The 27,017-nt window shown below is 46.7% G+C and overlaps 1 protein-coding gene across 2 annotated transcripts; it reads left to right on the top strand.

Annotated features, from left to right (window-relative positions):
• Positions 1–415: 415 nt before the first annotated feature.
• On the top strand, positions 416–25,600 carry SART3 (spliceosome associated factor 3, U4/U6 recycling protein). Of its 2 annotated transcripts, none has more exons than XM_053361069.1 (19): positions 416–640; positions 1,940–2,066; positions 2,514–2,618; positions 3,435–3,619; positions 5,307–5,412; positions 5,903–6,027; positions 11,896–12,051; positions 13,068–13,206; positions 13,777–13,884; positions 14,090–14,167; positions 15,064–15,122; positions 15,273–15,382; positions 16,224–16,336; positions 17,867–17,943; positions 18,419–18,596; positions 20,250–20,713; positions 23,536–23,688; positions 23,869–24,050; positions 24,550–25,600. In XM_053361069.1, exons 1-19 carry the CDS (start codon positions 452–454, stop codon positions 24,728–24,730), a joined length of 2,835 nt encoding a protein of 944 aa, XP_053217044.1. In that variant the 5' UTR covers positions 416–451; the 3' UTR covers positions 24,731–25,600. The 2 variants fall into 2 exon arrangements, with proteins under 2 accessions (XP_053217044.1, XP_053217045.1); XM_053361070.1 differs by having other exon boundaries at positions 18,419–18,593; positions 20,253–20,713.
• The last annotated feature ends 1,417 nt before the right edge of the window (positions 25,601–27,017 follow it).

Raw genomic sequence — 27,017 nt, forward strand, 5'->3', positions numbered from 1 at the left:
CACACGAGACACAATCAAACAGGAAGGTCTCCTGCGCAAGCTCCTTTCTAGCCAAAGGAACCAGAGCAGCGGCGCGCTGACACACTCAACATGGCGGCCCCGGCCTGCCTTTCCCTGAGCGATGGAGAGGGTCCTTCTGTCCTTCCTGAGGCAACTGCGGCACGCCGAGATTTTGGGAAAGCCGGACATTTATGCCCCTTCGAAAAGAACCAAATGGCGATGCCCTTCACCTGCCGAGGACGCTTCCTGTCCAGCAGCCCTTCTTAAGAGCTCTGCGGGACCGACACCCCCCGCTTTGTTTGTACCAGACGCCTTCGGAGCAGCAACTGCCTCTATTATTCAGTCAGGCGTTAGAGCAGGGCAGCCCAGAAGCGCGGCGGGCGAAAAGGCTGGCGGGAGGGGGCCTTTCCTTGAGTGGGAGAGAAGCGCGGGCGCGCGGCGGCGGCACAAAATGGCGGCCGTTGGCGGAGCCGCTGAGGAAGAGATGCGGGAGGCGCGGGCCTCGGAAGATGAAGGCGAGAAGGAAGGCGACGGCGAAGAGGAAGAAGCGGATGGGGAGTCCGAGGAGTCCTCCGGGGAAGGCGAGGATGAGGACGCGGAGAAGGAGAACGAGGCCGAGATCCAGCGCCTGGAAGAGCAGGTGAGGGCCGCGCGGGGCGGGGCTGCGGCGGAGAAGGCCACGCCCCCGCCCGAAGCGAAGACAGGGCCGGGGGGGGGCGAGGAGGGTCGCTTTTGATCTCTCTCTTCCTGCGTGAGCCTGGACATCCTCCCCTCCCCTCGCCGTGGGCTTGGGGAGGAGCCCCCCCCCCGGGTTGTGGCGCTCTCGGGGGTGCAGCTGGCAGCACCGAGCTGCCTGACGCCGAGGCAGATCGTTTAGTTCGTTATCTTGCTGCCTTTATATCACACCTTTTCCTTCCTCGTTTATCATTGTTATAACTTACTCACTTTTATGCCACCATTCATCCGAGGATCACAGAGCCGTTCGCTTCATAGAAACACAATGATATGTAACAATAACAAGCAGACATTCCCACCCCCACCCCCACCCCCCGATTCATTAATTAAAGAAAGGCCTGGGAGAGGAGGGATGTTTTTGCTCAGCACCTAAAGATACGCAACAAAGGCGCCAGGTGAGCCTCCCTGCGGAGAGTGTTCCACAAGCGGGGACCCACCCCAGAAAAGGCCCATTCCCGTGTTGCCACCCTCCAGGCCTCTCGTGGAGGGGGCACGCGAAGAAGGGCCTCCGGTTATGCTTGCGGGGTCCGGGTCAGTTCACATGGGGAGAGGTGAGGTAGGTTGGGCTGAAAGTGAGTGGCTGAAGCCCTGGTCTCCCCAGCTCTTAACCACTGTGCCACACTGGCTCCTGTTGGCCTAATTAACTCAGTTTAAAATGCACAAGAAGTCTTTCCCAGCCCTGCCTGGAGGAAGCAGGGGTTGCACCTGGGACCTTCTACATGCAAACCTGGTGTTCTACTACTGTCCTCCAATGTAGGCAGATCCCCTGTGCCTCTGTACAGAGAGAGAGAGAGAGAGAGAGAGAGAGAGAGAGAGAGAGAGAGAGAGATCTCCCTGAGGTACTTTTTGAGACCATGTTTTGAGCAAACCATGCCTGACTTTTTGGGGAAGGAGGCCAGCCCTGGGTGATGACATGTACAGAGATGTAGCGGAAGCCATCATAACTAGACAGTGGTGTGCATAGATTTCAGGTTCCTGGTCTATGAACTGGAGCTGGTGCAAACTGCAACTTAGTGTGCTGTGAAGAAATATCAGGGACTTGAGCATGACCTGAGAGAACGGGTGCATAGATTCCCCCTAGAATGATTGTTTGTGGTGCCTTGTTAAGTCAAGAACACACCCAAGAAAAAAGCCCATGAGGCTTGACTGCTACCTGTTCTTCCACTAAAAGCTTACAAATAAAACTGTTTTTGTTGTCTTTAAGCTATCCATCAATGTATTTGATTACAATTGTCATCTGGATCTCATAAAATTGCTGCACCAGGAAGGAGAATTAGTCAAACTCCGAAGAGCCCGTCAGAAGATGAGTGAACTCTTTCCCCTTACAGAAGGTAGGCTGTTTTTATAGCTTGATTTGCCATAACCTTATGCTATTTATTTTATTTATCATTACATTTATTTCCCACCTTTTCTCCAGAGAGCTCAAGGGAGCATGCACACTTCTCTCCCTCTCCATTTTATCATCACAAAAACCCTGTGAAGTAGGTTAGGCTGACAGACAGTGACTGGCACAAAAGTCACAAAGTGAGCTTCATGGCTGAGCAGGGATTTGAACCCTGGTCTGCCTGGTTCTGGTTCAGCACTCTAACCACTACTCTGCACTGGCTCCTCTACGTGATGTGGTGCTGGCTTTAAAAGGGAGTTAGCCTTGTCTCCTATGGATTGCCTATCAAAGGATACTAGTCATAACGGTTATGTGCTACCTCCAAGTTGAAAGGCTGTATGCCTGTTGTGCTTGTGTTCTGTTGATATGAATGTACATATCCTGTATACTGCAGAAATCTGGCTAGACTGGCTGAAGGATGAGATTCGGATGGCTTCAGAAAACTCAGAGAGAGACAAGATCTATGATCTCTTTGAGAGAGCTGTGAAAGACTACATCTGTAAGTTTTCACCTTAAAAAAATCTAATACCACAAAACATTGACATGTTCCTAAGCCAAAACAGCCTAAACAAGCCACCTAAACTGCAGGATGCTAAATTTTAAGCCAGGCAAGTGTAAACTGAAGGCTGATTGTCCGACTCTTTAACTATTCCTGGCAGTTTGGCTTGCAAAGTTCCGGGTTCCAAATATTTGCTGTTTATTTCTGTTCTGTACCATGTTGGAAAACATGGTACATGGAGAGAATAATTGGAATGGGGAGAGAATGAATTCAGGTAGCTCTAGGGGAAGAGCTGAGGGATAGACAAAAGTGAGGTCCATTTAGGCTGGTTTGTCGTCTTCTGCATTTGCTCTCCCAGTACAGAGATAATTTAGACCCAGGATGGGGAACCTGTAGTCCTCCAGACAGTCCCCATCATCCCTGTCCATTGGCCATGCTACCTGGGGCTCATGGGAATTTGGTGTCCTACAACATCTGGAGGGCTAGGGGTTCCTGGTCTCTGGTTAACTTCCCAAGACTCCCTTACAAATGAGTACAAATGTTGACTGTTGTATTTGCTTTTATCCATGTGTATGCTTGAGCAGTGAAATCTATAAGTTCATCTTTAAAAGAATTGTTTCCACACTCTTCACATAAAATTTACTAGGGTGGCTTACACATAATTCAACAGCAAAAAATACAGTACAGAAGTCAATAATGAAAAAAAGCGGGTAGAACCCAGTTAAAACTGATCACAGTTAAAAGATCTTAAAGCTCCACCTTTGGAATAAATCGCGTGCAGACCTGAGTGGGCAGCATTCTGGTGCTTTTTTCTAGGTCCGGAAATATGGCTGGAATATGCCCAGTACTCGATTGGAGGCATTGGCCAGGAGGGAGGCATTGATAAAGTTCGTTCAATCTTTGAAAGGGCGCTAACGGCTGTTGGTCTTCACATGACGAAAGGAGCTGCCATCTGGGAGGCATATCGGGAGTTTGAAAATGCCATCCTGGAAACAGTGCAGGTAAAGGACCACTGTAGTCTATGCATTGGTAACCTTGAGGCTGATTTACCGCCATGTGCTCTATGCAGGGCTCCCCTTGGGCCTGGGATGGAAGCTCCAGCTGGTGCAGAATGCTGCAGCCAGATTGCTGATGGAGCAACATTGCTCTGGCTGCCATTGAGCCAAATTCAAGGTCCTTGTATTAATTTACAAATCCCTGAACAACATGAGTCAAGGGTATCTCTGGGATCTCCTGAAGCTTTATACAGTATCACAGTTGGATTACTACGATACAGTGGTGCCTCGCAAGACGGAATTAATTCGTTCCGCAAGTTTTTTCTTCTTGCGAGTTTTTCGTCTTGCGAAGCACGGCTTCCCATAGGAATGCATTGAAAATCAATCAATGCGTTCCTATGGAAACCGCCTTCAGACCAGGTCCGGGGACAGTCTGTCCCCCGACCTCTTCTGAAGGCTGGGGGGGGGGACAAGGGCTTTTCTTCCCACCGCCAGCCTTCAGAAGGCTGTTCTGAAGGCTGGCGGTGGGAAGAAAAGCCCTTCTCCCCATCTCCCACCCCGCAAGCTCCGGGGATAGGAGGGCTTTCCTCCCGACTGCCAGCATTTTAAAAGCCCCCGGGACAGCGGAGACTTCTCCGCTGTCCCGGGGGCTTTTAAAATGCTGGCGGGCGGCAGCGAAAGTTTCGCTGCCGCCCGCCAGCATTTTCAGATGGCCCCGGGACAGCAGAGAAGTCTCCGCTGTCCCGGGGGCTTTTAAAATGCTGGCGGGCGGCAGCGAAGCGTTTGCTGCCGCCTGCCAGCATTTTCAGATCGCCTGGGACAGCGGAGAAGTCTCCGCTGTCCCGGGAAGGCAGGCGGGGGGAGCAAAGACTTTTGCCCCCCGCCGGCCTTCAGAAGAGGTCCAGGACCTCTTCTGAAGGCCGGCGGAGATTTCCCTATGGGCTTTCTTCTTGCGAAGCAAGCCCATAGGGAAATTCGTTTTGCGAAGCACCTCCAAAACGGAAAACTCTTTCGTCTTGCGAGGCGTTCGTCTTGCGAGGCACCACTGTAGTCTGCAGGAGCATCATTGGCCCAATCTTGTTGAACACTCTGCCAGTAGAAATTCAGGAGATGCCTTCTGTGCCAACTTTTTATGTCCAAGCTTATGCAGGGAGTTAAGAATACATAATTTGCTTTATGAGCTTAAGTTTTGAGCTTAAGTTTTTATGTGTTTCTAATCTAATATATATAACATGCTGATTTTTTAATGGTATAGCAGTATACAAATACCTTGCTTTGCTACCCTTAATTTGTACTTGTGCGGATGGCAAATCTCCCAAGAAGGGGTTGTATTCTGTTGAGGCGAAAGGATGACTTATTGACTCTCTGGGGAAGTGGGATTTCCTGCTTCCCTGCAAACTCTTTTTGAATAATTGGCCACTAAGAAGTGCAGTGGGGTGGGGGTCAGTAGCATTCTGAGGGGAGCCTTCATCTGGGGAGGAAGGTCTGCTTTCTGTCCCTATTCCAAGCCGGGGGTGATGGTGCAACTTAGGGGGCCCTATCAGCAGCCCTTGTTGCTTGGGACTTCATTTTGTGTATGTGCACATTTGTTTCTGATGAGGCTGGTGGGCTCCTAGAGGCCTTCCACTCCTTGCTGCATCTCGTAGCCTTGTCTGATGTTCACCAATTGTTTTCTCCCTCTCTCCTTGTGCAGCCAGCAGCCGGCAGTGTTCCATCTGCTGAGCAGCAGCAGTCAGTCAGCACACAGCTTGGAAGGATTCATGTGCTCTTTAGGCGCCAGCTGGGGATCCCACTTCTTGGTAAGAACCTGTGAGCTTTGGTGGCTCCAGTCTGGTGAAACTGCATCTGCTTGGGGTGTGTGCAGTGTGCACCCCGAGACAAATCTACTGTGATTCTGATCTGGGTGCAAAGCTCTGGGTGCCTTCTCCATTTGAACTTGTGGGGGGCTGCAGGCATTCCTTTTGGCAGCGGCAGAGAAAGGACTCCTGCCATCAATAAGGTGTATTGCCCAGAGAGCCTTTGAAGACAGCTTTCTCTTTTTAAAGGGATCTTGGGGATTTAAGGAGGGAATTGAAGGGGGAGGGGGGGAACAGGTAACTTCCAATGTGGCATGTGTTTTTTAAGGAAGAATAACTTTTGCTATTGGTTTCCTGTGGCAGAAAAATAAGTCTCAAGTTGGTTGCAATATAATTTTTCATCCTCGTGAAAAGAAACTCTCATTTCAAATGCTGAGAGCCATGCTAAGCAGGTAGGAAATATTCTGAAATGGTTTTTGTTACTTATGCCAAGATATGGAGGCTACATATGCAGAGTATGAAGAGTGGTCTGAGGAGCCGGTCCCTGAAGCAGTGATCAGAAACTACAAGAAGGCTTTGCAGCAGATGGCTAAATGTAAACCGTACGAAGAGGCCCTGGTAAGGTGCTTCCTTGCTGGGTGGAATGGGGCTGCTCTTTACCAGCAGTGGAAATCATAGAAATGCAGAGCTGGACAGGATCCAAACGGGTCCCGTCCAACTCTACACCTCTTGCAGTGTAAACTTATTTACAGCAAACGTGAATTAGACAAAATCTCTGATCTCACTGAAGCTCAAATACAGTGTGTGTTTTATCTGGCCTCTGATAATGAATTTTTCTCTCTCACATACAGTCACGGGAAAAGGAAAGTGTGAATTCTGTGATTTTACATATCTGTGAATTCTGTGATTTTACATATGAAGACATAGTAACAATCATCTTTTCCTTAGCAGGTCTTAAAATGAGGTAAACACAACTTCAGATGAGCAACAACACGTGACATGCTATATATCATGTCATGATTTATTTGAAGCCAAAATGGAAAAGCCATATGTGAAAAACTAAGTACACCTTAGGACTCAATAGCTTGTAGAACCACCTTTAGCAGTAATAACATGAAGTTACTTTAGCAGTAATAACATGAAGTTAATGTTTTCTGTAGGACTTTTCCAGTCTCTCACGTCATTGTGGAGGAATTTTGGCCCATTCTTTTACAACGTTGCTTCAGTTCATTGAGGTTTGCTTGCATTTGTTTATGCACAGCTCTCTTAAGATCCCGCACAGCATTTCAGTTGGGTTGAGGTCTGGACTTTGACTGGGCCGTTGCAACACCTTGATTCTGTTCTTTTTAGTCATTCTGTTGTAGATTTCCTGGTGTGCTTGGGATCCTTGTCCTGTTGCACGACCAAGCTGTTGGGCAGAGGGCCACACGTTTAATTATAGAATACTTTGAAATACAGAGGAGTTCATGGTCGACTCAATGACTGCAAGGTTCCCAGGTCCTGTGGCTGCAAAACATCACCCCTCCACCACCGTGTTTGACAATTGGTATGAGGCTCTTGTGCTGACATGCTGTGTTTGGTTTTTGCTAAACGTGGCACTGTGCATTATGGCCAAACATCTCCACTTTGGTCTCGTCTGTGCAAATAACATTTTCTCTGAGGTCTTGAGGTTTGTTCAGATGCAACTTTTCAAATCAAAGCCATGCTGCCATGTTCTTTTTAGAGAGACAAATATTTCTCCTGGAAACGGTTCCAAACAAACCATACTTGTTCAGTTTCCCCCCCAATTGTATTGTCATGAACTTGAGATTTAACATGCTAACTGAGGCTTGTAGAGCCTGAGATGTAACTCTTGGGTTTTTCGCAATTTCTCAGAGCATTGCACGGTCTAACCTTGGGTGAATTTGCTGGGATGTCCATTCCTGAGAAGATTGGCAACTGTCTTGAATGTTTTCCACTTTTGAATAATCTTTCTCACTGTAGAATGATGGACTTTACATTGGTTGAAGGTGGCCTTAGAACCCTTCCCTGTTTCATGGGCAGCAGCACTTGCTTCTCTTAGAGCATTGTGTCATCTTTCCTCCTTGGCATTGAAAACACACCTGAGTGCTCCAGACCAGCAAAGAGCTAAAACTTTGGCTCTTACAGAGGTGGGCACACTTGCCGATGATCAGTTAAGCAAGGACATTGATTAGCAGCCCCTGTCTGCTACTTAGCCTTTTAATTCCTATGGAAGCAGTAAGGGTGTACTTAGTTTTTCAGGCATGATTTCTCCATCTTGGCTTTATTTTTGTTAAATAAATCATGACACGGTGTAATATGTCATGTGTTGCTGTTCATCTGAGGTTGTATTTACCTAATTTTAAGACCTACTAAGGAACAAATGATTGCTATTATGTCCAGATTTGTAAAACCACAGAATTCACAGAGGGTGCACTTTCTTTTGCCCATGACTGCATTTGTTGTTTTTACTTTACTCTGGGTAGGGGAAGGACTGTGCCTGAGTGCTGGAGCGTCTCTTTTGCTGGCAGAAGGTCCCAGGCTCAATCCCTGACATCTCCAGTTACAAAAGCCAGCTAGACTAGTGAAAACCCTTCTCTTCTCTGAGACCTTGGAGAGCTGCTTCCAGCCTCCCCAGCCTGGCACCCTTCGGATGTTTTGGACTGCAGCTTCCATCAACTCCAGCCAGTTGGGCTGGGTGGGGTGGGTTTTTTAACAAAGTGTTTTTACTGAAACTTTTCAACATACCATATAATAAAACAAATAAAACGAATCTGTTGTGTCAGAGGGAGGTCTGGCGGTGGGGGTAGACCCTACAGGCGAAGGGTTTTGAAATGGGGTGATTCTCGAACCCCTTTCAGTCTACACCCCGTTCTGAGGGACAATGATAGGGTGAGCAGGGATTACCCACCTCTGTCACTGGTGTTGTGCAATGCCAGGTCTATAGGCAATAAAATCGCCACCATGCGAGATTTTTTATCTTGCTGGGGGTTGACCTGGCTTGTGTGATGGAGACCTGGGTGCGTGAAGGCGAAATAGTCTCCTTGCATGAGATAGCACCCCTGGGTTTCTCTGTCCACCAGTCGTGGACTGTGGGTTGAGGGGGAGAGGTAGCGTTGTTAATCTGGGAGGATTGCTCTTTCAGGGCTCTGCCAGCACCATCGACCTCTGGCGTTGAATGTGTTGGCCTAGTGTGCGGCACCAAGGAGAGCTTGGCTGTCTTGCTGGTGTACTTGACCACCTAGTGCACCAGCAGCCACCCTGTCAGGCCTGCTGTTGGTGGGAGGCTGGGCCTTGGAGTTCCCTAACCTGTTGGTTTTGGGGGACTTCAGTGTTCATGCTGGTGCCGCCCCCTCCTCTGGACCTGGTGTCTTCCATGGCGACATTATGGCTCTCCCAGTTTGTTTTGGGTCCCACACATCAAGCAGGCCACACGCTGGATTTGATCTTTGGTGCGGGTATAGATGTGATCATGTCCTCCCTTGTGGAAGTGCCATGGTCTGATCACTATGCTCTGAAAGCCAGGATTGACTTCCCGCCCCCACCCCGCTTGGGTGGCGAGCCAATTTGAGCTCGCCCACAGAGGCTGATGGATCTTGTCAGGCCTTGCGGGACCCTGCTCCCTCTGGTGGCTCAGTAGATGAGCTTGTCGAGAACTGAAATAATGAGCCATCAATGAGATCGCACCTAAGCACCCTCTGCGACCCTGCTGAAACCGGGCCCCTTGGTTTACCAAGGAGCTCCAGAAAATGAAGCGGGACCTCAGACGGCTAGAGCAAGTATGGCGGGGTGCCCGTGACGGAGCCTCAAGAACATCTTATAGGATGCTTATGAAAGCCTACGAGATGGCAGTGAAAGCTGCGAAGAAGTTTTACTTCTCAGCTTCCATTGCATCCGCTAGCTCTCGCCCAGCACAACTTTTTAGAATAATCAGGTCTCTAACATCCCTAGAGGGACAACCAAATTTAAATATGAATTTGACCCATAGCTGTGAGGCATTTGCGAGCTTTTTTGCGGAGAAAGTCTTGCTGCTCTGCTGTGACCTCCCTGCCAATTTGGATACAGTAACAGAAATGGAGGCCCCTCGACTGTCCTTGGGTCCAGTATTGGACCACTTCGATCGGATACTCCCTGCGATGTAGACAGATTCCTCCAAGCTGCGCTTTCCTCCTTGACCCGTGCCTGTCCTGGCTGATTAGAGCGTGTCCAGAGGAGGTGCGGACTCCCTCTGGGTGAGATCACCATCTTGTCCCTCATCACGGGGACATTCCCAGCGGAGTTGAAGGAAGCAGTGGTGCGTCCGCTCTTAAAGAAAACATCACTAGATCCTTTAGATCTATCCAATTACTGCCTGGTTTTGAATCTTTCGTACTTGGGTAAGGTAATTGAGAGAGTGGTTGCTGAACAGCTTGGTAGGTTTCTGGATGAAACATTGGCTCTGGATCCATTTCAGTCCGGCTTTCGCCCTGGTCATGGAACCGAGATGGCTTTGGTCGCCCTAACAGATGATCTCCATAGACAGCTAGAGAGAGGCGAGTTGTGACTGCTGATTCTTTTAGATTTGTCAGCAGCCTTCGACATGGTCGATCACGAACTTTTGGACCACCGCCTTGCCAATGTGGGGATTCAGGGCACAGTCCAACAATGGCTGTGCTCTCAGGTCAGGGACAGAGGGTGGTGCTAGAGGAGTTGTCGCAGCACTCCTTGGTGTTTGGAGTGCTGCAGGGCACAATCCTTTCCCCGATCCTTTTCAATATCTTTATGCGCCCTCTTGCCCAGATTGTCTGGAGTTTTGGGCTGCGTTGTCATCAATATGCTGATGACATCCAGCTTTATCTGTTGATGGACAGCCGCCCTGACTCAGCCCCGGACACACTGACCAGATGCTTGGAAGCTGTGGCTGGATGGCTGCGTGGGAGCTGGTTGAAGTTAAATCCTTTGAAGACAGAGGCCCTCTGGCTGGGTTGGGACAACAAGGGGTTGGGGGGCAAACTCCCATCTCTTGCGGGGGCTCAGTTAGTGCCAGTGCCTTCTGTCAAGAGTTTGGGTGTAACCTTCGACGCCTCTCTTTTTATGGAGGCGCAGGTTGCAGCCACAGTAAAGGTGGCATTTTTCCATCTCCGCCATATTAGGCAGTTGGTCCCTTACCTTCCTCGCCCTGATCTGGCCACAGTGATCCATGCGACGGTCACCTCCAGGCTTGATTATTGTAACTCACTCTATGCGGGGCTGCCCTTGAAGCTGACCCAGAAACTCCAGTGGGTGCAGAATGTAGCAGGGTCCTTACAGGGTCCTTGCCGCGGGATCTCATTCATCCAGTGCTTTACCATCTGCACTGCCACCCTGTGGAGTACAGGGTCAGGTTTAAGGTGCTGATTTTGATCTTTAAAGCCCTACGCGGCCTAGGACCCTCATACCTACAGGACCGCCTCTCCTGGTATGCCCCACGGAGGACCTTAAGGTCCATAAATAACAACACTTTGGAGGTCCCAAGCCTCAAGGAGGTTAGATTGGTCTCAACTAGGACCAGGGCCTTTTTGGCACTGGCCCTGACTTGATGGAACACACTGTCACAAGAGACCAGGGCCCTGTGGGATTTGACATCTTTCCGCAGGGCCTGCAAGATGAAGCTGTTCTTCCTGGCCTTTGGCTTGGATTCACTCTGACCCCTTATATGGGATTTGGTATATAAATTTTCCCTTGGCTTTTTTGCTGGCCCATGTAGGACCAACATGGATAGCTGGCTCGGATGAATATCTGATGTTTCCTCCCTTTATGGTCTTGCTTTATGGGCTACTACTAAGCTGTATTTTAAGCCGTATTTTAATTAACTGTCCCCCACCCATTGCGTTTTATTGTAATTTATATTCAGTGCTAGCCACCCTGGCTGGGGTATAAATAAAATTTATTATTATTATTATTTTATTTTACTATTTTATTTTATTATTCAAAATAATAAAAAGTGTTCACTCCAGGATGGTATCCAGCTATTTTCCAATACAATATCCAGCTGCTCCTCATTCTGCTAGGCAATGTTTTCCTGATCTTCAACCCCAGACATCCAAAGTTAAATGGGGCTCTCCAGTCAAACTAAACGTCAAACATAGTCTTCCTCCAGTTCAGTATATCAGCTTAACAAAACAAAACAAAACAAAACAAAAAACATCCAACATTAGGATAAAAATCCATAGTTATTCACTTGGATATTCATTAATTCATTTCTTAGTGTGCTGATGATTTTATTTGTGTGAACTACATTTGTAATGCATTTTGCTATGAGACATTGGTAGAAAACGCTGAAAACATGTAAATAAATCGAGTCCTTTCTCCACCAGCTGTTCCTATTTTATTTCTAAGCCGCCTTGAGTCCCTGTCAGGGAAAAAGGTGAGGTATAAATAAATATATGCTGCTGCTACTACTACTAATGATACTTTCATAACATCCTGAAATGGTTCCCTTCCTCCCCCCACCCCCTTTAATTTCAGCTAGTAGCTGAGACGCCAAAGCTGGCAGAATACCAAGCCTATATAGAGTTTGAGACGAAGGCCGGAGACCCGGCTCGCATTCAGCTGACCTATGAGCGTGCCCTGGCGGAGAACTGCCTTGTGCCAGACCTCTGGGCTCGTTACACGCAGTATCTGGTAAGGAGCCCTGAGAGAGTTTCTCTGAGCCTCCTGAGAGGCACCTTTCTAGTAGTCTAAGGCCACTAGTTCTAACCAGAGCTTTGTTGCTTGCTATAAGAAATTTAAAATGCTTCTCCAAAGAGATCCAGGCCCCATGAATGTACAGTGCAGGTTTGCATGATTGCTCTTGACTCTGTATAGTTTATTCTGATTTTGCTCATTGTGGGGAGAGGGCTTCTGAATCACAGGCATCTTATTTTAGCTTCTTCTTTGGCTTAATGGAGTTTTAGCAGATGTCACCTGCTTTCAAGTGTATCTTCTCCATGTGGCCTAGAATCTTGAGCAGAGACCTTCACAAAGCAGAAGTTCAAAACAGATTGGGAAGCATATGTCCTTGAGAGATTAACAAATAAACTAAGTGTGAACAGAGATGGCTTTAGTCTGGTGTGGTTTAATTCAGTAACATATGCTAGTATTCTAGGAAACAAACAATCCCTCCCCTCAGTATTTTGTTCAGTTTGGTTTATCTAAATTTAAATTTAAACATAAATTATTATCCTCACTTTGAACACCCCTTCCACATTTATCACCAACACTTTATATTGTTTCATTGGTAACATAAGAGGAAAAATCACTATTACACTCTCTCTTAATCTGAGCACAACCACAAGGGCTCTTGATTAGGCTTTTAGTTATGTGATGTTGAATGTTATGTGTTAACTCAGTTCGATCCTGTTTCCCCTTTGTTTTGGTTTAAACCAATTTGCAAATTAAAAACATACACATTAACCACTAATAATGAACCATATGCTGTAGATATTATTGCAAATTTATCCCACTATTTTTGTGATACACAAACGACACGAGAAGGCTGTTTTTTTTTAATATTCTTTATTATTTCTATGATCCTTATTTATAAAACCCAATAAAAAGTTATTCATAAAGCAGAAAGTGACACCCAGAGGCCATGTTCTGTGTGCCTGTGGAACTGAGCACACACACACACTAACTTTGGCATCGGCTTTGTCTTGCAGGACAGGCAGCTGAAGGTGAAGGAGCTGGTGCTTTCCGCCCATGAGCGAGCCGTCAGGAATTGCCCGTGGACTGTCAAGCTGTGGAACCAGTACCTCCTGGCCATGGAGAGGCATCATGTTGAGCATGAGCTGATTTCAGGTAAAGAAGCACTCAATTTAATGGAACATAGACTTACATTACTACCTTACACTGAGTGTTATACAAGCAGTGACGATGGTTCACACAAGGCCTCCGTCCGTTTTGTCCTGGCTGTGGTGCTTCCTTTGATGCTGAATGGCCCTGGCGGAAGGGCTCAGTTGGTAGAGCACCTGCTCTTCAGGGAGAAGGTCCCTGGCTGCCTCTCCAGGCAGGGCTGCCTGAAGCGCTGGAGAGCCACTGCCAGTTAGAGTGGGCAACACTAGGCTCTAGATGGCCCAGTGGACTGACTCCGTCTGGCAGTTTCCTGGCAGGGAGCCCACACCCTCCCTGCCATTGGGAGAACGGAAGGCTCTGAGGGAAGTCTTAAGCTTGGTCACTCCCAAATCCAGGAGCTGAACTCCAAATCCTGCTACCAATGGGAGGATACAGTCATAGAGTTGGAAGGGACCCAAAGGGTCAATCAGTTCAGCCCCTGCAATGCAGAAATTAAAGCTAATTGACCAGGTAGGGTGGGGTGGGCAGATCACAAAAGCCCCATTCATGCCGCTTGCTTTTCTTTCTTGTGTTTAGAGAACTTTGAAAAGGCTTTGAACGCTGGCTTCATTCAAGCTACTGACTATGTGGAAATCTGGCAGGCGTACTTGGATTACCTGAGGAGAAGGGTGGATTTTACTCAAGGTAAAACTTAATACGGTGTTGGAGAATCTTCTAATAGTCATTTGGGCAATTGCTGTATTTCTAGACTTAGTTGCTACAGCCAGTCAGTGAGGTAGCCATCCTGTCTCTGGTCTCTGCCACTTTAGTACAGAAACAGCACAGCAGAAAACTCTTATGAGCATTTTGGTCTCTGAATGGTGCTCTTCTTTCACTTGGTCTTTTTCAGACTCCAGTAAAGAGCTGGAAGAACTTCGGTCTGCATTTGCCCATGCAATAGAATACTTAAAGCAAGAAGTGGAAGAACGTATGTTGGGGCTTCTATTTTTAAAAAGGATATGTATAGTTTGGGGTTATGAATGCATACAGCACTGAAAGCTTCTGATGCAATTTGTGACCCCTGCTTCCTTGCCCAAGCCCTTACAGACCCTCTTGGGTGCCGTACTCATCAGATGGGGCCCTCCTGATGCTTCCACCTCCCTCAGAAGTTCAAGTGGTGGTGGCCCAGGAAAGGGCCTTTTCTGTGGCAGCCCCTAAGCTGTGGCATTCCATCCTCACTGAGGTGCATCTGGTAGTTTCACTATACAGCTTCCAGAAAATGGTGAAGATGCACCTCTTTACCCTGGCTTTTGACACTTGAGATGTATGCTTTCAGGACCCACCCTATTCTTGTGAATGTAATATGTGTTAACAATTCCAAATTACCGTATTTTTCGCCCTATAGGACGCACTTTTTCCCCCTCCAAAAATGAAGAGGAAATGTGTGTGCGTCCTATGGGGCGAATGCAGGCTTTCCCGGGCTTCCTGCAGCTCTGCGCCACCCTCCGGATCCCGGCGCGAAGCTGCGTGGGGCTCCGGAGGGTGGCGCGGAGCTGCCTGCGCTCCAGGGCTTCCTGCAGCTCCGCGCCACCCTCTGGCTTGCGGATAGCAGGCTGTTCTGGGGGCTGGGGTCGGGGGAAGCTCAGGCTTCCCCCGCACCTGCCCCGTGCCTGGGGAGGGAAAATTCCCCCCCCCCCAAAATTAGGTGCGTCCTATAGGGCGGTGCGTCCTATGGGGTCAAAAAATACAGTACCTGCCGGTGATGGGTGGGCAATCAATTTTATAATAATAATACACAAGACCTTTCCTTATCAGAGCTTTATTTGCCACTTCCTATGCTGTTCCAATCTTATAGGAATCATACTTTCCCTACTTTGCCCACAGGCTTTAGTGAGAGTGGGGATCCTTCATGCACCGTAATGCAGACCTGGGCGAGGATTGAGGTAACCTTGGCTCATTCCACCATGGTGTATGTATTGCTCTGCTTTTGGGGTTGGGGGTTGTGAGTCTAAAAGGATGTGCTATTCTTATCAGCGCTTTAAAACGCTGCCCTTTCTTTGGATGTTGGGCATCCTCTTGTTTCTCCTTGTTAGGCTCGCCTGTGTAACAACATGCAGAAGGCACGAGAACTCTGGGACAGCATCATGACCAAGGGCAATGCCAAGTATGCCAACATGTGGCTGGAGTACTACAACCTGGAACGGTAAGAGATTTGGCAGCTGCCTTCCTGGGATGCTTCAGCTCTGGCCCTGGACCTCTTTTACGGCTTCCCAGGTTCCTGTTCAGAAACCCTACAGTTAAGAAAACAATCATTCAGATCTCATGCCAGGGTTTTCTCTTTGGCAGCCTTCCCTAACCCTCAAGATTTGTTTGTTTATATCTTTATTTCATAAAATTTGTATCCTGCTTGATTGGAAAAACAAGCACCCTCAAAGCAGTTTACAAAAAGATAAAGCAATAAAATCAAGGAAAAAAGTACAGCCATACTTTATAGCATTCAGGGGTTAAAATACTAAAACAGATTAAAATTATTTCTACTTTCCAAGCATCTGGGTACATTTGTTTAAACAATGTTCTTAGCAGGCACCAAAAAGAGTACAATGAAGTCACCTGCTTGATATCAATATCAAGGAGTTCCAAAATGTAGTTGCTGCCACACTATAATGTTAGACTATGAGGCCAATAATTGCTGGCATTGGCTGGATCTGATACGAGTTGGAGTCCAGAAGGATCTGGAGGGAACCAGGTTGGGGGGGACCTGAATATCGTATTCCCTTTGTGTGGGGTCAAAGTACTTTTGGATTTTAAGCCGTGTCCGGAGCTCTCCCAAGTGTTCTTACATGGGTTCACTTCGTTCCCAGTGTGCCTTTCTGGCCTTTGGGCCTCTCCCAGGTTGACAGCTTGGGTCCAACATGAGTCCACAGGCTGCAGTTAGTGAAATTATTTGGACGCCACTCATGAAGCATAAATGTGCTACAAGAACAAACAGGCTGTGCTTGATGTACATTTGCAGTTGCCAAACCCTTCTTTCCCTCCGATTCCAGGGCACATGGCGACACCCAGCACTGCAGGAAGGCCTTACACCGGGCTGTGCAATGCACAAACGACTACCCAGAGCATGTCTGTGAGGTGCTGCTTATGCTGGAGAGAATTGAAGGTCAGCTGCTTTTGTGAAGCTGTTGTGTGTATTGCGTTTGTAGTGGCTAAAACCCTGATTGGCTGAACTGCTGTGGTGTCACAGAATGTTCTGAAAGCTGTTCACTAGGGAAGCAAGGGGGCTTCGGTCCTGGCTTCCTCTTTCTCTTGGTGTGATTTGTATGTTGTTTTCTTGTCAGGAGCCCTTCATTAGAAAATAAACTAGACCCTGCAGCAAAAAATAGTCCACTAGTTTTCCATGCTCTCCCTCCCGGTGGTCAATATTTTGTGCCTGCTGGGCATGCTCAATCTTTATTGGCCTGTTTTCTCTCCCTGCCCCATAGTTAAATTTCTTGCTCACTTGTGCTGAGACACACTGTGCCCCAGCTGCCAACCATATTAAAAACTTAGATTTCTCCAATAATTTCTGTGGGTTGCCTTTAACTTCTGTCTCTGGTGAGTCTTTAAAAATGGCTCAGTGTGAACTAGGAAGTCATCTCCCAAGACAATGAGATGGTTTTTTCTCTACTGTGCTTCTTCCTTTTCTAGCCCCTGCATTCTGTTCCCCCCTCCTACAGCATTCTGTGCCATCTAGTTATTACCTGACTCTTTCAGGGTTTTTACAAACTTTCTTTAAATGATTTTTTGCTTCTCTGCAAACCTCCCCAAGTCTGTTGATGCCCTTATTGTGTGTTGCAGTTTTGGCTACATAAGCTTGAGAAGACTAATTTTATTTAATTATTCAGGTTATTTATTTATTCAGGTTATAGAATCATAGAATCATAGAGTTGGAAGAGACCACAGGGGCCATCGAGTCCAACCCCCTGCCAAGCAGGAAACACCATCAGAGCACTCCTGACATATGGTTGTCAAGCCTCTGCTTAAAGACCTCCAAAGAAGGAGACTCCACCACACTCCTTGGCAGCAAATTCCACTGTCGAACAGCTCTTACTGTCAGGAAGTTCTTCCTAATGTTTAGGTGGAATCTTCTTTCTTGTAGTTTGGATCCATTGCTCCGTGTCCGCTTCTCTGGAGCAGCAGAAAACAACCTTTCTCCCTCCTCTATGTGACATCCTTTTATATATTTGAACATGGCTATCATATCACCCCTTAACCTCCTCTTCTCCAGGCTAAACATGCCCAGCTCCCTTAGCCGTTCCTCATAAGGTTATTCAGGCATGCCTCACAAAGTGGTTCACATAAAATAATTACAACAATAAACTTCACTTTTTTAGCTGTTTACCTTCCTGCCACAGCAGTGCCTAATTATCTACTTGCACTGGTGTGCTTTTGAACTGCTAGGCTGGCAGGAGCTGGGACCGAACAAAGGGAGCTCACCCCGTCGTGGGGATTTGAACCACCGACCTTCTGATCAGCAAGCCCAAGAGGCTCAGTGGTTTGGACCATGCGCTATCTGCGTCCCTTGGATATTGCATATTGGCAATATCCAAAGGGTATGCAGAATTGGCAGATGGTTAAAAAATTAAAAATTAAAAATTAAAAAATATTAAAAAATAAAAATAAAAAAATAAAATCCTTCTCTTTCTCTCAGGCACTTTGGAAGACTGGGATGCAGCTGTTCAGAAGACAGAAAACCGGCTTGCTCGAGTCAATGAGCAGAGAGTTAAGGTCAGGATACATGCATCTTTTTAAATCTCCTATTGTAGCTTTTCCCAACCTGGTTCCTTCCAGGTGTCTTGGACTATGAATACAATCGGCCCCATCCTGCACCTGGTTGGGAAGTCTTCCTTATTCAAACATAGTGCTCCTTCCTTGCTTTTTAAAGACATATTTTTAATTGCAGACCCTGCAAATTAAGCAAAACTTTCACTAAACCTTGGGTGGGATGAGGTCTCCTGTGGTTCAGGTAGCGACAGGGTTTTCTTTTATTTATTCATTTTATTTTATTAATTTACAGTATATACTGGTCTTTATCCATCATTATTGTTCAGCAGCTCCTTGGATTAGTTCAACTGGGTGGGAAGGGATCTGGATCTGAAGGCGCAAGGCCTGGGGGTTCCTCTGCTTCTTAGGGCACAGGAGTCTGTTAGGAGGCCACGGCCTCAGTTGAACTTTTTGCTCACACCATTGCATCTGTTTGTAGGTTGCTGAGAAGGAGGCTGTCCTGGCGAAACAGGAGGCACAGCGAGCTGAGCAGCAGAAGCCATCGCGGGCAGAGAAGAAGAGGGCTGCCAAAAAGTCCAGGAAGCTGAAAACTGGAGAGAAGCGCAAGGCCGACAGTGATGATGGCGAATGGGGGCGGGAGGAGGAGGAGGAAGGTACTGGCTCCACCTGTTTTTATTTATTTCACAAAATGTATGTACTGCAATGCATTTTATGTGGGGCTTCCCTCGCGCTTGATCCAGAAGCTGAAGGTAGTGCCTTCCCCTATATGTGCCGACTCAATCTCTTTGGTTGGCGGAACTGGCACTGTTAGCGGTGCCACAGAATTACCCGTTCAGCATTTGTAAGAAACTTCTAGTGTGGCAGCACCTGCACTTGGCTTCTCCCTGCCTGTCCCTGTCAAGCAGGCGGCTTCATGCTACTCTTTTCGGCACCTGATAAAACCATTTTAGCCTACGCAGGTGTCAGGGTGGATTTGATTTAAATCAAATCGATATAAATCACAATTTAAATCACTAGTCAGTAAGACTTGATTTAAGTCACTTTTTTTACAGAAAGACTCATTCTTGCTGGTATAATCTTAATATTTACAATCAGATGTAGGCTTCATTTTTGGAATAATAAGTTTTCAGAGTGATTTTTACAGTTGTATCAAAAATTACTGATTTGGTTATACTATTAGAAATACATAGACAGATAATTATGAAATGATTGTGAGGTTTAATAACTTAACTTTTATGTGTTTGACTTTTCTGCTGTACTTTAAAACAATAACATTATAGCATACGTATCCATGTTTGCTAACTGATGTGGCATTAAACTTTTTTTAAAAAAAAACTTAGACTGAGTTTTAGCACACATGAAAAACTTAAAACAAATCCTTATTTCCTGATGGATAGCTTTTGGACTATGATGTAACTTAAATAGAAAACTATCTTTAGAAAGATTTTTCCTCCAAAAGTATTTTATTTTAAAAATCCAATTTAAATTTTAAAAATCTGATTTTTTTAAAAAAATAATAATTAAATTATTGTTAATTTTTCTAAGTTACAATTTTATTGCTTTATCATTTTTGAAAACTGCTTGGAGGATTTTGGACAGTCAAGTGGTGTATAAATTTTATGAGTAAAATAATTGCACCACTTGAATGATTTTTTAATAAATCAAAGTAGTTTACAAAAGGATAAAACAAAATTATCTGTAAAATCAAACTTAACCATTTAAAACATTTGAGCAACTAATTAAATAGTATCCTGTGCACAGTTGCTAGGGCTTTGAATTTGGTAGAACATCTGAGTAAACATAACAGATTAAAGTAAAAAAGCAACCTGCATCTTTTCCCTCTCCCCAATAAATTGTGCAGCTTTGCTCTTCTGCATGGAACGCCCTAAACAACGACTCTGTCGTCTACTTGGCAGAGGCTTTCTAGCCAGTGGGAGAGACAGAAGTATCCCTCTCTTCCTGGTCTTTCTGCCTGCTTCATTAGTGTTTTCAAGTAGTACCATAGTGCTGTAAATGTGTGGTGTGACTGTGGCTTCAGTGTTTGCTGCCCAGTTTTCCCTTGCCTTCCTTCAGTGGACACTGAGGCGACAAGGCCAATGGCTGCCGCCTCCTGCTCCTTAACCCCTTTTTTGTGTGGTTTTCATAAATTAGTTCCAGTACGTGTGGTGGGATGTGAAGCGATAGCCTCAGGTGGAACTTCCCCCTTCTCTTTCATAGCCTCTGCTTAATATTTTGTACTGCAAAAGCCTGTCTGTGGCAATGGAGCCACTTCAGTTGGGAATGTCTCAGTCGTTTAATGTCTCTTTGACCAGCTGAACAGCCCAGCAAGAGGCACAAAACGGGGGCTGGTGATACTTTGGCTGAAGAGGAGGTTGAAGACATGGAGATGGAAACGGGGCTCTTTGGAAAGAACATGCCCACAAATGCAGGTTTGAGACCCAAGGAGGAGGCGGCGGCCGCTTCCAAGTGGAAAGACACCCCCAAAACCTTTCATGACAGCGAAAAGGACAACGTCACTGTCTTCGTCAGCAACCTCTCCTACAGCATGGCAGAGCCTGAGGTGAAGCTGAAAGATCTCTTTGCAGACTGTGGGGATGTGGTGGAGGTCCGTCCCATCTTCACCAACAAAGGGGTTTTCCGGGGCTACTGTTACGTGGAATTCAAGGAAGAGAAGTCAGCACTGAAAGCCCTCAGCCTAGATCGGAAAAATGTGGAGGGGAGGCCCATGTTTGTGTCCCCGTGTGTCGATAAGAACAAGAATCCAGAGTTTAAGGTACACCTGCCTCCTTCCTTAAGCTGCTAACCCCATTGCTGGTCTCTGGGTATCGGGGTGAGGAAGTCAGGTGGGGCAAAGACCATTGTGGTGCAGCTGTGGCAGGACTGGGGAGCATGTTGCCACTCACTGGTCATGCTGGCTCAGGTTTGTCAAGACTGCTCCCCAAACCCTGGGTACCAGGCCTTGGTGACTTAGCTGGATCTGGTTTTCAGAGTCTACCACTCACCCTGTAAGGTATGCTGCCGCCACCCCTTCAGCCAGCCTGGGTCAGGGAGACCCCCAGACCTCACTGGACACCACTAAGGTGTCTAGAGAAGCAAGAGCTGAGGAGGAGGCTCTCTGCTCCATGAGCCCCTCAGGGTCATCCGCTTACAAGCAAGCAAGAAGTTAGGAACTGGACTTTAGTACCCCAAGGCTTCACCCAAGCAGATCAACACCAATTTTAAATTTGGTAGATTTATTAAGAAATAGTAAAATAAAATAAAAGGATGTTGTTTAGTCGTTTGGTCGTGTTCGACTCTTCGTGACCCCATGGACCAGAGCACACCAGACACTCCTGTCTTCAACTGCCTCCCGCAGTTTGGTCAAATGCATGTTGGCCGCTTTGCAGACACTGTCCAACCATCTCGTCCTCTGTCGCCCCCTTCTCCTTGTGCCCTCCATCTTTCCCAACATCAGGGTTTTTTCCAGGGAGCCTTCTCTTCTCATGAGGTGGCCAAAGTATTGGCGCCTCAGCTTCAGGATCTGTCCTTCCAGTGAGCACTCAGGCCTGATTTCCTTCAGAGTGGATAGGTTTGATCTTCTTGCAGTCCATGGGACTCTCAAGAGTCTCCTCCAGCACCAGAATTCAAAAGCATCAATTCTTCGGTGATCAGCCTTCTTTATGGTCCAGCTCTCACTTCCATAGAGTGGTACCTCGGGTTACAAATGCTTTGGGTTACAAATGCTTTGGGTTACAGACTCCGCTAACCCAGAAGTAGTACCTTGGGTTAAGAACTTTACTTCAGGATGAGAACAGAAATCGCGCTGCAGCAGTGGGAGGCCCCATTAGCTAAAGTGGTACCTCAGACTAAGAACAGTTTCAGGTTAAGAACGGACCCCCAGAACAAATTAAGTTCTTGACCAGAGGTACCACTGTACATCACTACTGGGAAAACCATAGCTTTAACTATACAAACCTTTGTTGGCAAGGTGATGTCTCTGCTTTTTAAGAGGTTTGTCTAGGTTTGTCATTGCTTTTCTCCCAAGGAGCAGGCATCTTTTAATTTCGTGACTGCTGTCACGAAATAAAAGGTCGTAGCATCAAATGGGCCCCAAAGGCCCATAAATGTTCACTTAGAAGTCTAATTGACAAAGTAGTTGGGAATAAAACCAGAATAAAATAACAAAGCTAACCTATCCAATTCCAAACCTTCCGTAGAGTATTGAATTTCGGTTGTAATTCATTGTATGGGGGCGGGGGGTGACCTAGGTGTTGCAAAGAGACAGGAAAGGGACAGGGAGTGCTCCAAACATGAAAACAGGCTGGCTTTACAGTAAGAAGCATGGTAATGGGCATCTCTCTCAGTCCTGCTTTACTTAACTCTTTGAAATGAGGGCAACCAATGTGTCCCACTGGATGTTGCTGGACGGCAGCTCCCCTCATCCCTCCCCTTTGGCCATGTTGGCCGAGAGGATGGCATTGGCTCCCCCTGCTCTAAACCCCTTTCTCTTATGTTGTTGTCTGCTTTTCTTCTACTTGTTTTTTTTAAAGAAAAAAAACATTTGCAGCTTCCTTCCCTCTTTGTTCTCACCATCTCCCTCCTCCCTAACTGCAGTTAGTCTGCACTAAGATGGCTCCTGCAGGGAGCCTGTGAAGAAAGGCAAGCTGGTTGCCAGACGGGGACACACACACACACACACAAAATACAGTGGTACCTCTGGTTGCGAACGGGATCCGTTCTGCGTATGTTCGCGGCGCGATTTTGCACATGCGCGAAGTGCGATTTAGCGCTACTGTACATGTGTGAGCAGCCAAACCTGGAAGTAACCCTTTCCGGTACTTCTGGGTCGCTGCAGGACGCACCCTGAAAAAACGTAACATGAAGTGGACGTAACATGAAGTATGACTGTATATAGTTTCTCCCAAGACCATCAGTGTACAGTTCTAGGCATATGAATTTTAAGATCATAGTTGGGCAATATGTAATTGGGACAAATCAAAATGCCATGAAGTGCGGTAAGCTTTTGAGTTCTTCAGCCAAATTGTAAACTTAAAAGTTCTGGAGACCTCAAAAGCTCACCACACTTTGTGGTCCCAATCAAGGTATTGCCCAGTTGTGGATGTGAGCCCCCACCCTTAAAGATCAACACAACTTCCATTTTTTGAATTTTAAGATGTGAAACTGAAATCCTGCATACAGTGGTACCTCGGGTTAAGTACTTAATTCGTTCCGAAGGTCCGTTCTTAACCTGAAACTGTTCTTAACCTGAAGCACCACTTTAACTAAGGGGGCCTCCCGCTGCTGCTGCGCTGCCGGAGCCCGATTTCTGTTCTTATCCTGAAGCAAAGTTCTTAACCTGAAGCACCACTTTAGCTAATGGGGCCTCCCGCTGCTGCCGCGCCGCCGGAGCCTGATTTCTGTTCTCATCCTGAAGCAAAGTTCTTAACCCAAGGTACTATTTCTGGGTTAGCGGAGTCTGTAACCTGAAGCGTATGTAACCCGAGGTACCACTGTACATGTTTTTTATTAAACCCACACAACTTTGAATAGATTAGATCTTTCTCAAACGTTGCTTGTTTTTGGAGTTTTAGAAATTCTTGTTTCTCTTCCCTCAAGGTGTTCAAGTATAGCACTGTCCTGGAGAAACACAAGCTATTTATCTCTGGATTGCCTTTTTCCTGTACTAAGGAGGAACTGGAGGAAGTGTGCAAAGCCCATGGGAGTGTGAAGGAGATCCGGCTGGTCACAACTCGTGCTGGCAAACCCAAGGTAGGCCTTGACCACCACTAGTGGTTTGAGCAGATTCCCCAAGAGAGAGACCATATTGGGGAGTGGCTTTTAAAAAGCTTGGCTGGAGAACTGTATTTGGATCATTGTCCAAGTTGCCCATTAAGAGGAGCAGGAAATGCAGTGTGCTGCCTTCATAGCACATCTTCTCTTTACTGTTAGGGCCTAGCCTATGTGGAATTCGAGAATGAGATGCAGGCCTCCCAAGCAGTGCTGAAAATGGATGGCCTGACAATCAAAGATCAAATCATTAAGGTGGCAATTAGCAACCCACCTGCCCGAAGATTCCCTGAGAAGTCTGAGGCAGCAGGGAGAGCCATGGCACCCCGGCAGATCTATGGCGCGTGAGTATATTTTGGGTGTGGTCTCCTCCTTCAGGGAGTGCAGCATGGCTTGCACCCTGCACAGCAGCACAACATCTTCTAGGACACCTCTCTCTCTCTCTCTCTCAAGCCTTGTCACTTAAAAAAAAATGAGACCTCTGGGCTGAAGAACACTGACTCCAATGGTGCCAATGGGTAATTCTCATAGTAGTCAAGACTTCTGTGTTGTGCAGACGTGACCAGAAAAGAAGCCTTGTGTCTCCTGAAAGCCCTTCGCAGAGAGGCTCTTACTTGGCATCAGAAACAAATAAATGATGGCATCATTATTTTATTTTCAGGACCATGTAAAACCTTACCCAGGCACTTGGGTCTTAGCTGTGGCTTATGTCTTCTCATGGCTAAACATACAGTAGTAGGAAAAACAGTTGAATCTGCACAATGAATGCAAGGCACAGAATTTTAGCATGCAGTAAGCAAAGCCCCCAACATTTATATCTCGTTTAATCTGTTCTTTCAAAAGCCGCGGCAAAGGGAGAACCCAGCTCTCGATGGTCCCTCGTGCTCTGCAGCGCCAGAGCACCCCCATGGCCAAGGCAGAGAATGGAATGGCCCAGAACCCGGCAGCGCCATCCCTCCCCATGGCAGAGGAGCCCAAGAAGATGTCTAACGCAGACTTTGCCCGGCTGCTTCTGAACAAGTGAGCAAGTGGGGGGGGCGGGTGTTGCGTGCGCCAGTGAGAAAAACAGGCAGCTGGTGACCACCCCTGACTTCTCTGGACTTCCACACCAACCAAGCTATACAGAGCAGGGAGCTGCTGATATGGGAATTGTCTGATTTTTCTGTGAGAATCAGGTGGCAAAGATGATGTACTTTGTGGGCAGGAGGGGAAATCCTGGTTGAAATGGCTTTAAATGCTCCCTCATATTGAGGGATGTGATGAGGGATGTAAATTCACTTTAGAGGTGGCTCATGATGCTTCATGGAGCTTCTTTCTTTTTTTAAGGGAAACTTTTTGACAAATGAGAAGTTTATAATGTGAAAGCTTATGGCTCTAAGTTTATACAAGTCCTATGGCAGGCTCAGATCTAGTTTGTTGGGGCAGCTTCTCTGTCTCACCTGCAAGTACACTTTACAAACACCCAGACACCCTCAGATCTGTGGCATTACTCATCATCTCCTCCTCCTATGAAAAGTTATAAATAGCAGATGCTAGTAACTTCACCGTAATGGCCTATTTTAGTACTGGGGTGCAGGGGTAAGAATTTCTATTGACCATTTGCTCAAGTTGGTCTGCTTTTTTAAAAAATAGATGTATCTATCTAAATATTTGAGTATTTGTAAAGATGTGCCAGACCATTACTTTTCAGCTTCGACACGATACTAGAAGGATCACTTGTAAACTCGGATGTGTTGCCTCTGTGGACCATTTGGCGTTTTGTTTGCCAAAGATCTGTACTTGTCTGTATCTTGTTTCTTTGTTTTTTGGCTTCAGACTTTCGTTTGGTTTTGTACACCATGTGAAGTGTAAGACTATGTTCCTACTCCAGGCTCCATTAAAGCAAGTTCTTGAACGCTGCCTGGGGCCTCCTGCTTGTGTGGCTGTGAAGACACTGCCTTTGTGTCTTAGGCTGCAGAAGACGGGCGAGAGCCCTTTCAAGCAATACAGGGGCAGCCAGTGTTGTGCCCTCCATTGACTAGGGCTGATAGATGTCCAACACTGGACAGTGCCCTGTTGACTCTACGGATTTAATGGAACTCTCCCTTAAGCGGCTTGTAAGAGCATGATGGAGGAATCCAGAAACACATGCTCCAAATTTGTCAATGGAAATGAACCAGCCGGCTGCTATTTTACTACAGCTTCCAACTGCTGCAGTCTCTGGAATTTAGAGCATTTAGAGAGCACCAGGTTGACAAAGATGATTTAGGAAGCTAATGCAACATCCAAATTTCTCCCTACCCGCTTCCTGGTAAATGGAAGTCACACGTTTGGACTTTGTGGTAGAGTGGGATTTTGGCACTTTTAGCAAGAATGGTGAATATATTTACAGCTCTACCCCTTTGCTCTAACAATCCAGCAATGTTCTTACTACTGCTGACAACATTGCTTAAAAACCTTCAGCTGTTACACCGCAATCCAAGGGCTGCAAAGGAGCTTGCCACTGTCTCACTGATCCTCCCCTATCACAAGTGACAATGGAGGTGACTTGTTCTTAAGCAAGGCCCTCCACATTACCTGAGACCACCCGGCTGGAAGCCACACAGTCCAAGTTACCTTCAGTAAGTCTTTATGTAACTATATGCTACTCTATGTAACCCACAACCTAACTCTAACCCCCTCTGTCCCCCCACCATCATACCGTGTCAGCGCTACCTACTAGGCCCAACTCTCTAGAAGCAAGAGACACAGAACATTGCAGGCGGGTTGACAAGGAAACACCATCCAAAGCAGACAAACAAAAATAGCTACCTTAAAAGCAATCACACAATGTGAGGAGGCCAGAGAACCCTGTCAAAAACCCCCACATCACCTCTTACATGAGCACCATGAAACCCACACTTTCTTCCTACAAGAGATACACAGCCCACCTAAAGGTAGAAAACTTCTAAATGAATCCTGCTTCAGCCAACAATGAGTGTCCCCTGGCTCAGGAAAAGCATGTGGAGGAGCCATAGTGCTCAGCAGAGACCTAAATGTTAAAGCCACAACAAGACTAAAAGGCAGATTCATCTTTTCCAAGAGAACACTAGGGGGCAAAACTAAATTGACGATTGGCTCTATATATGCTCCCAATTTCAAAACAGACTTTGTCCAGAAAACACTAAATAAACTCATCTCCAAAGGGCAAGCAATCTTGGGAGGCAACCTAAATGTGAGAGGCACCTCCTTGAGAGATATCTGCCCCACATGGGCAACTTTCCTTCAAGGGAAACCCAAAACCAGGCTCTCATAGGCTACTAGAAAGGCTAAAAAAACGGAGGCCTGTATGA

The sequence above is a fragment of the Podarcis raffonei genome, chromosome 13 (genome assembly GCF_027172205.1).
Source record: "Podarcis raffonei isolate rPodRaf1 chromosome 13, rPodRaf1.pri, whole genome shotgun sequence".
Lineage (NCBI taxonomy): Eukaryota > Metazoa > Chordata > Lepidosauria > Squamata > Lacertidae > Podarcis > Podarcis raffonei.

What these genes read in the sequence shown, in the direction of transcription:
- SART3 (XM_053361069.1), top strand. Translation starts at nt 452, where the DNA reads ATGGCGGCCGTTGGCGGAGCCGCTGAGGAAGAGATGCGGGAGGCGCGG. An exon ending in ACTCTTTCCCCTTACAGAAG is followed by an intron (nt 2,067 to 2,513) that starts GTAGGCTGTTTT and finishes TGTATACTGCAG; the next exon opens with AAATCTGGCTAGACTGGCTG. An exon ending in GAGTACTACAACCTGGAACG is followed by an intron (nt 15,383 to 16,223) that starts GTAAGAGATTTG and finishes CTCCGATTCCAG; the next exon opens with GGCACATGGCGACACCCAGC.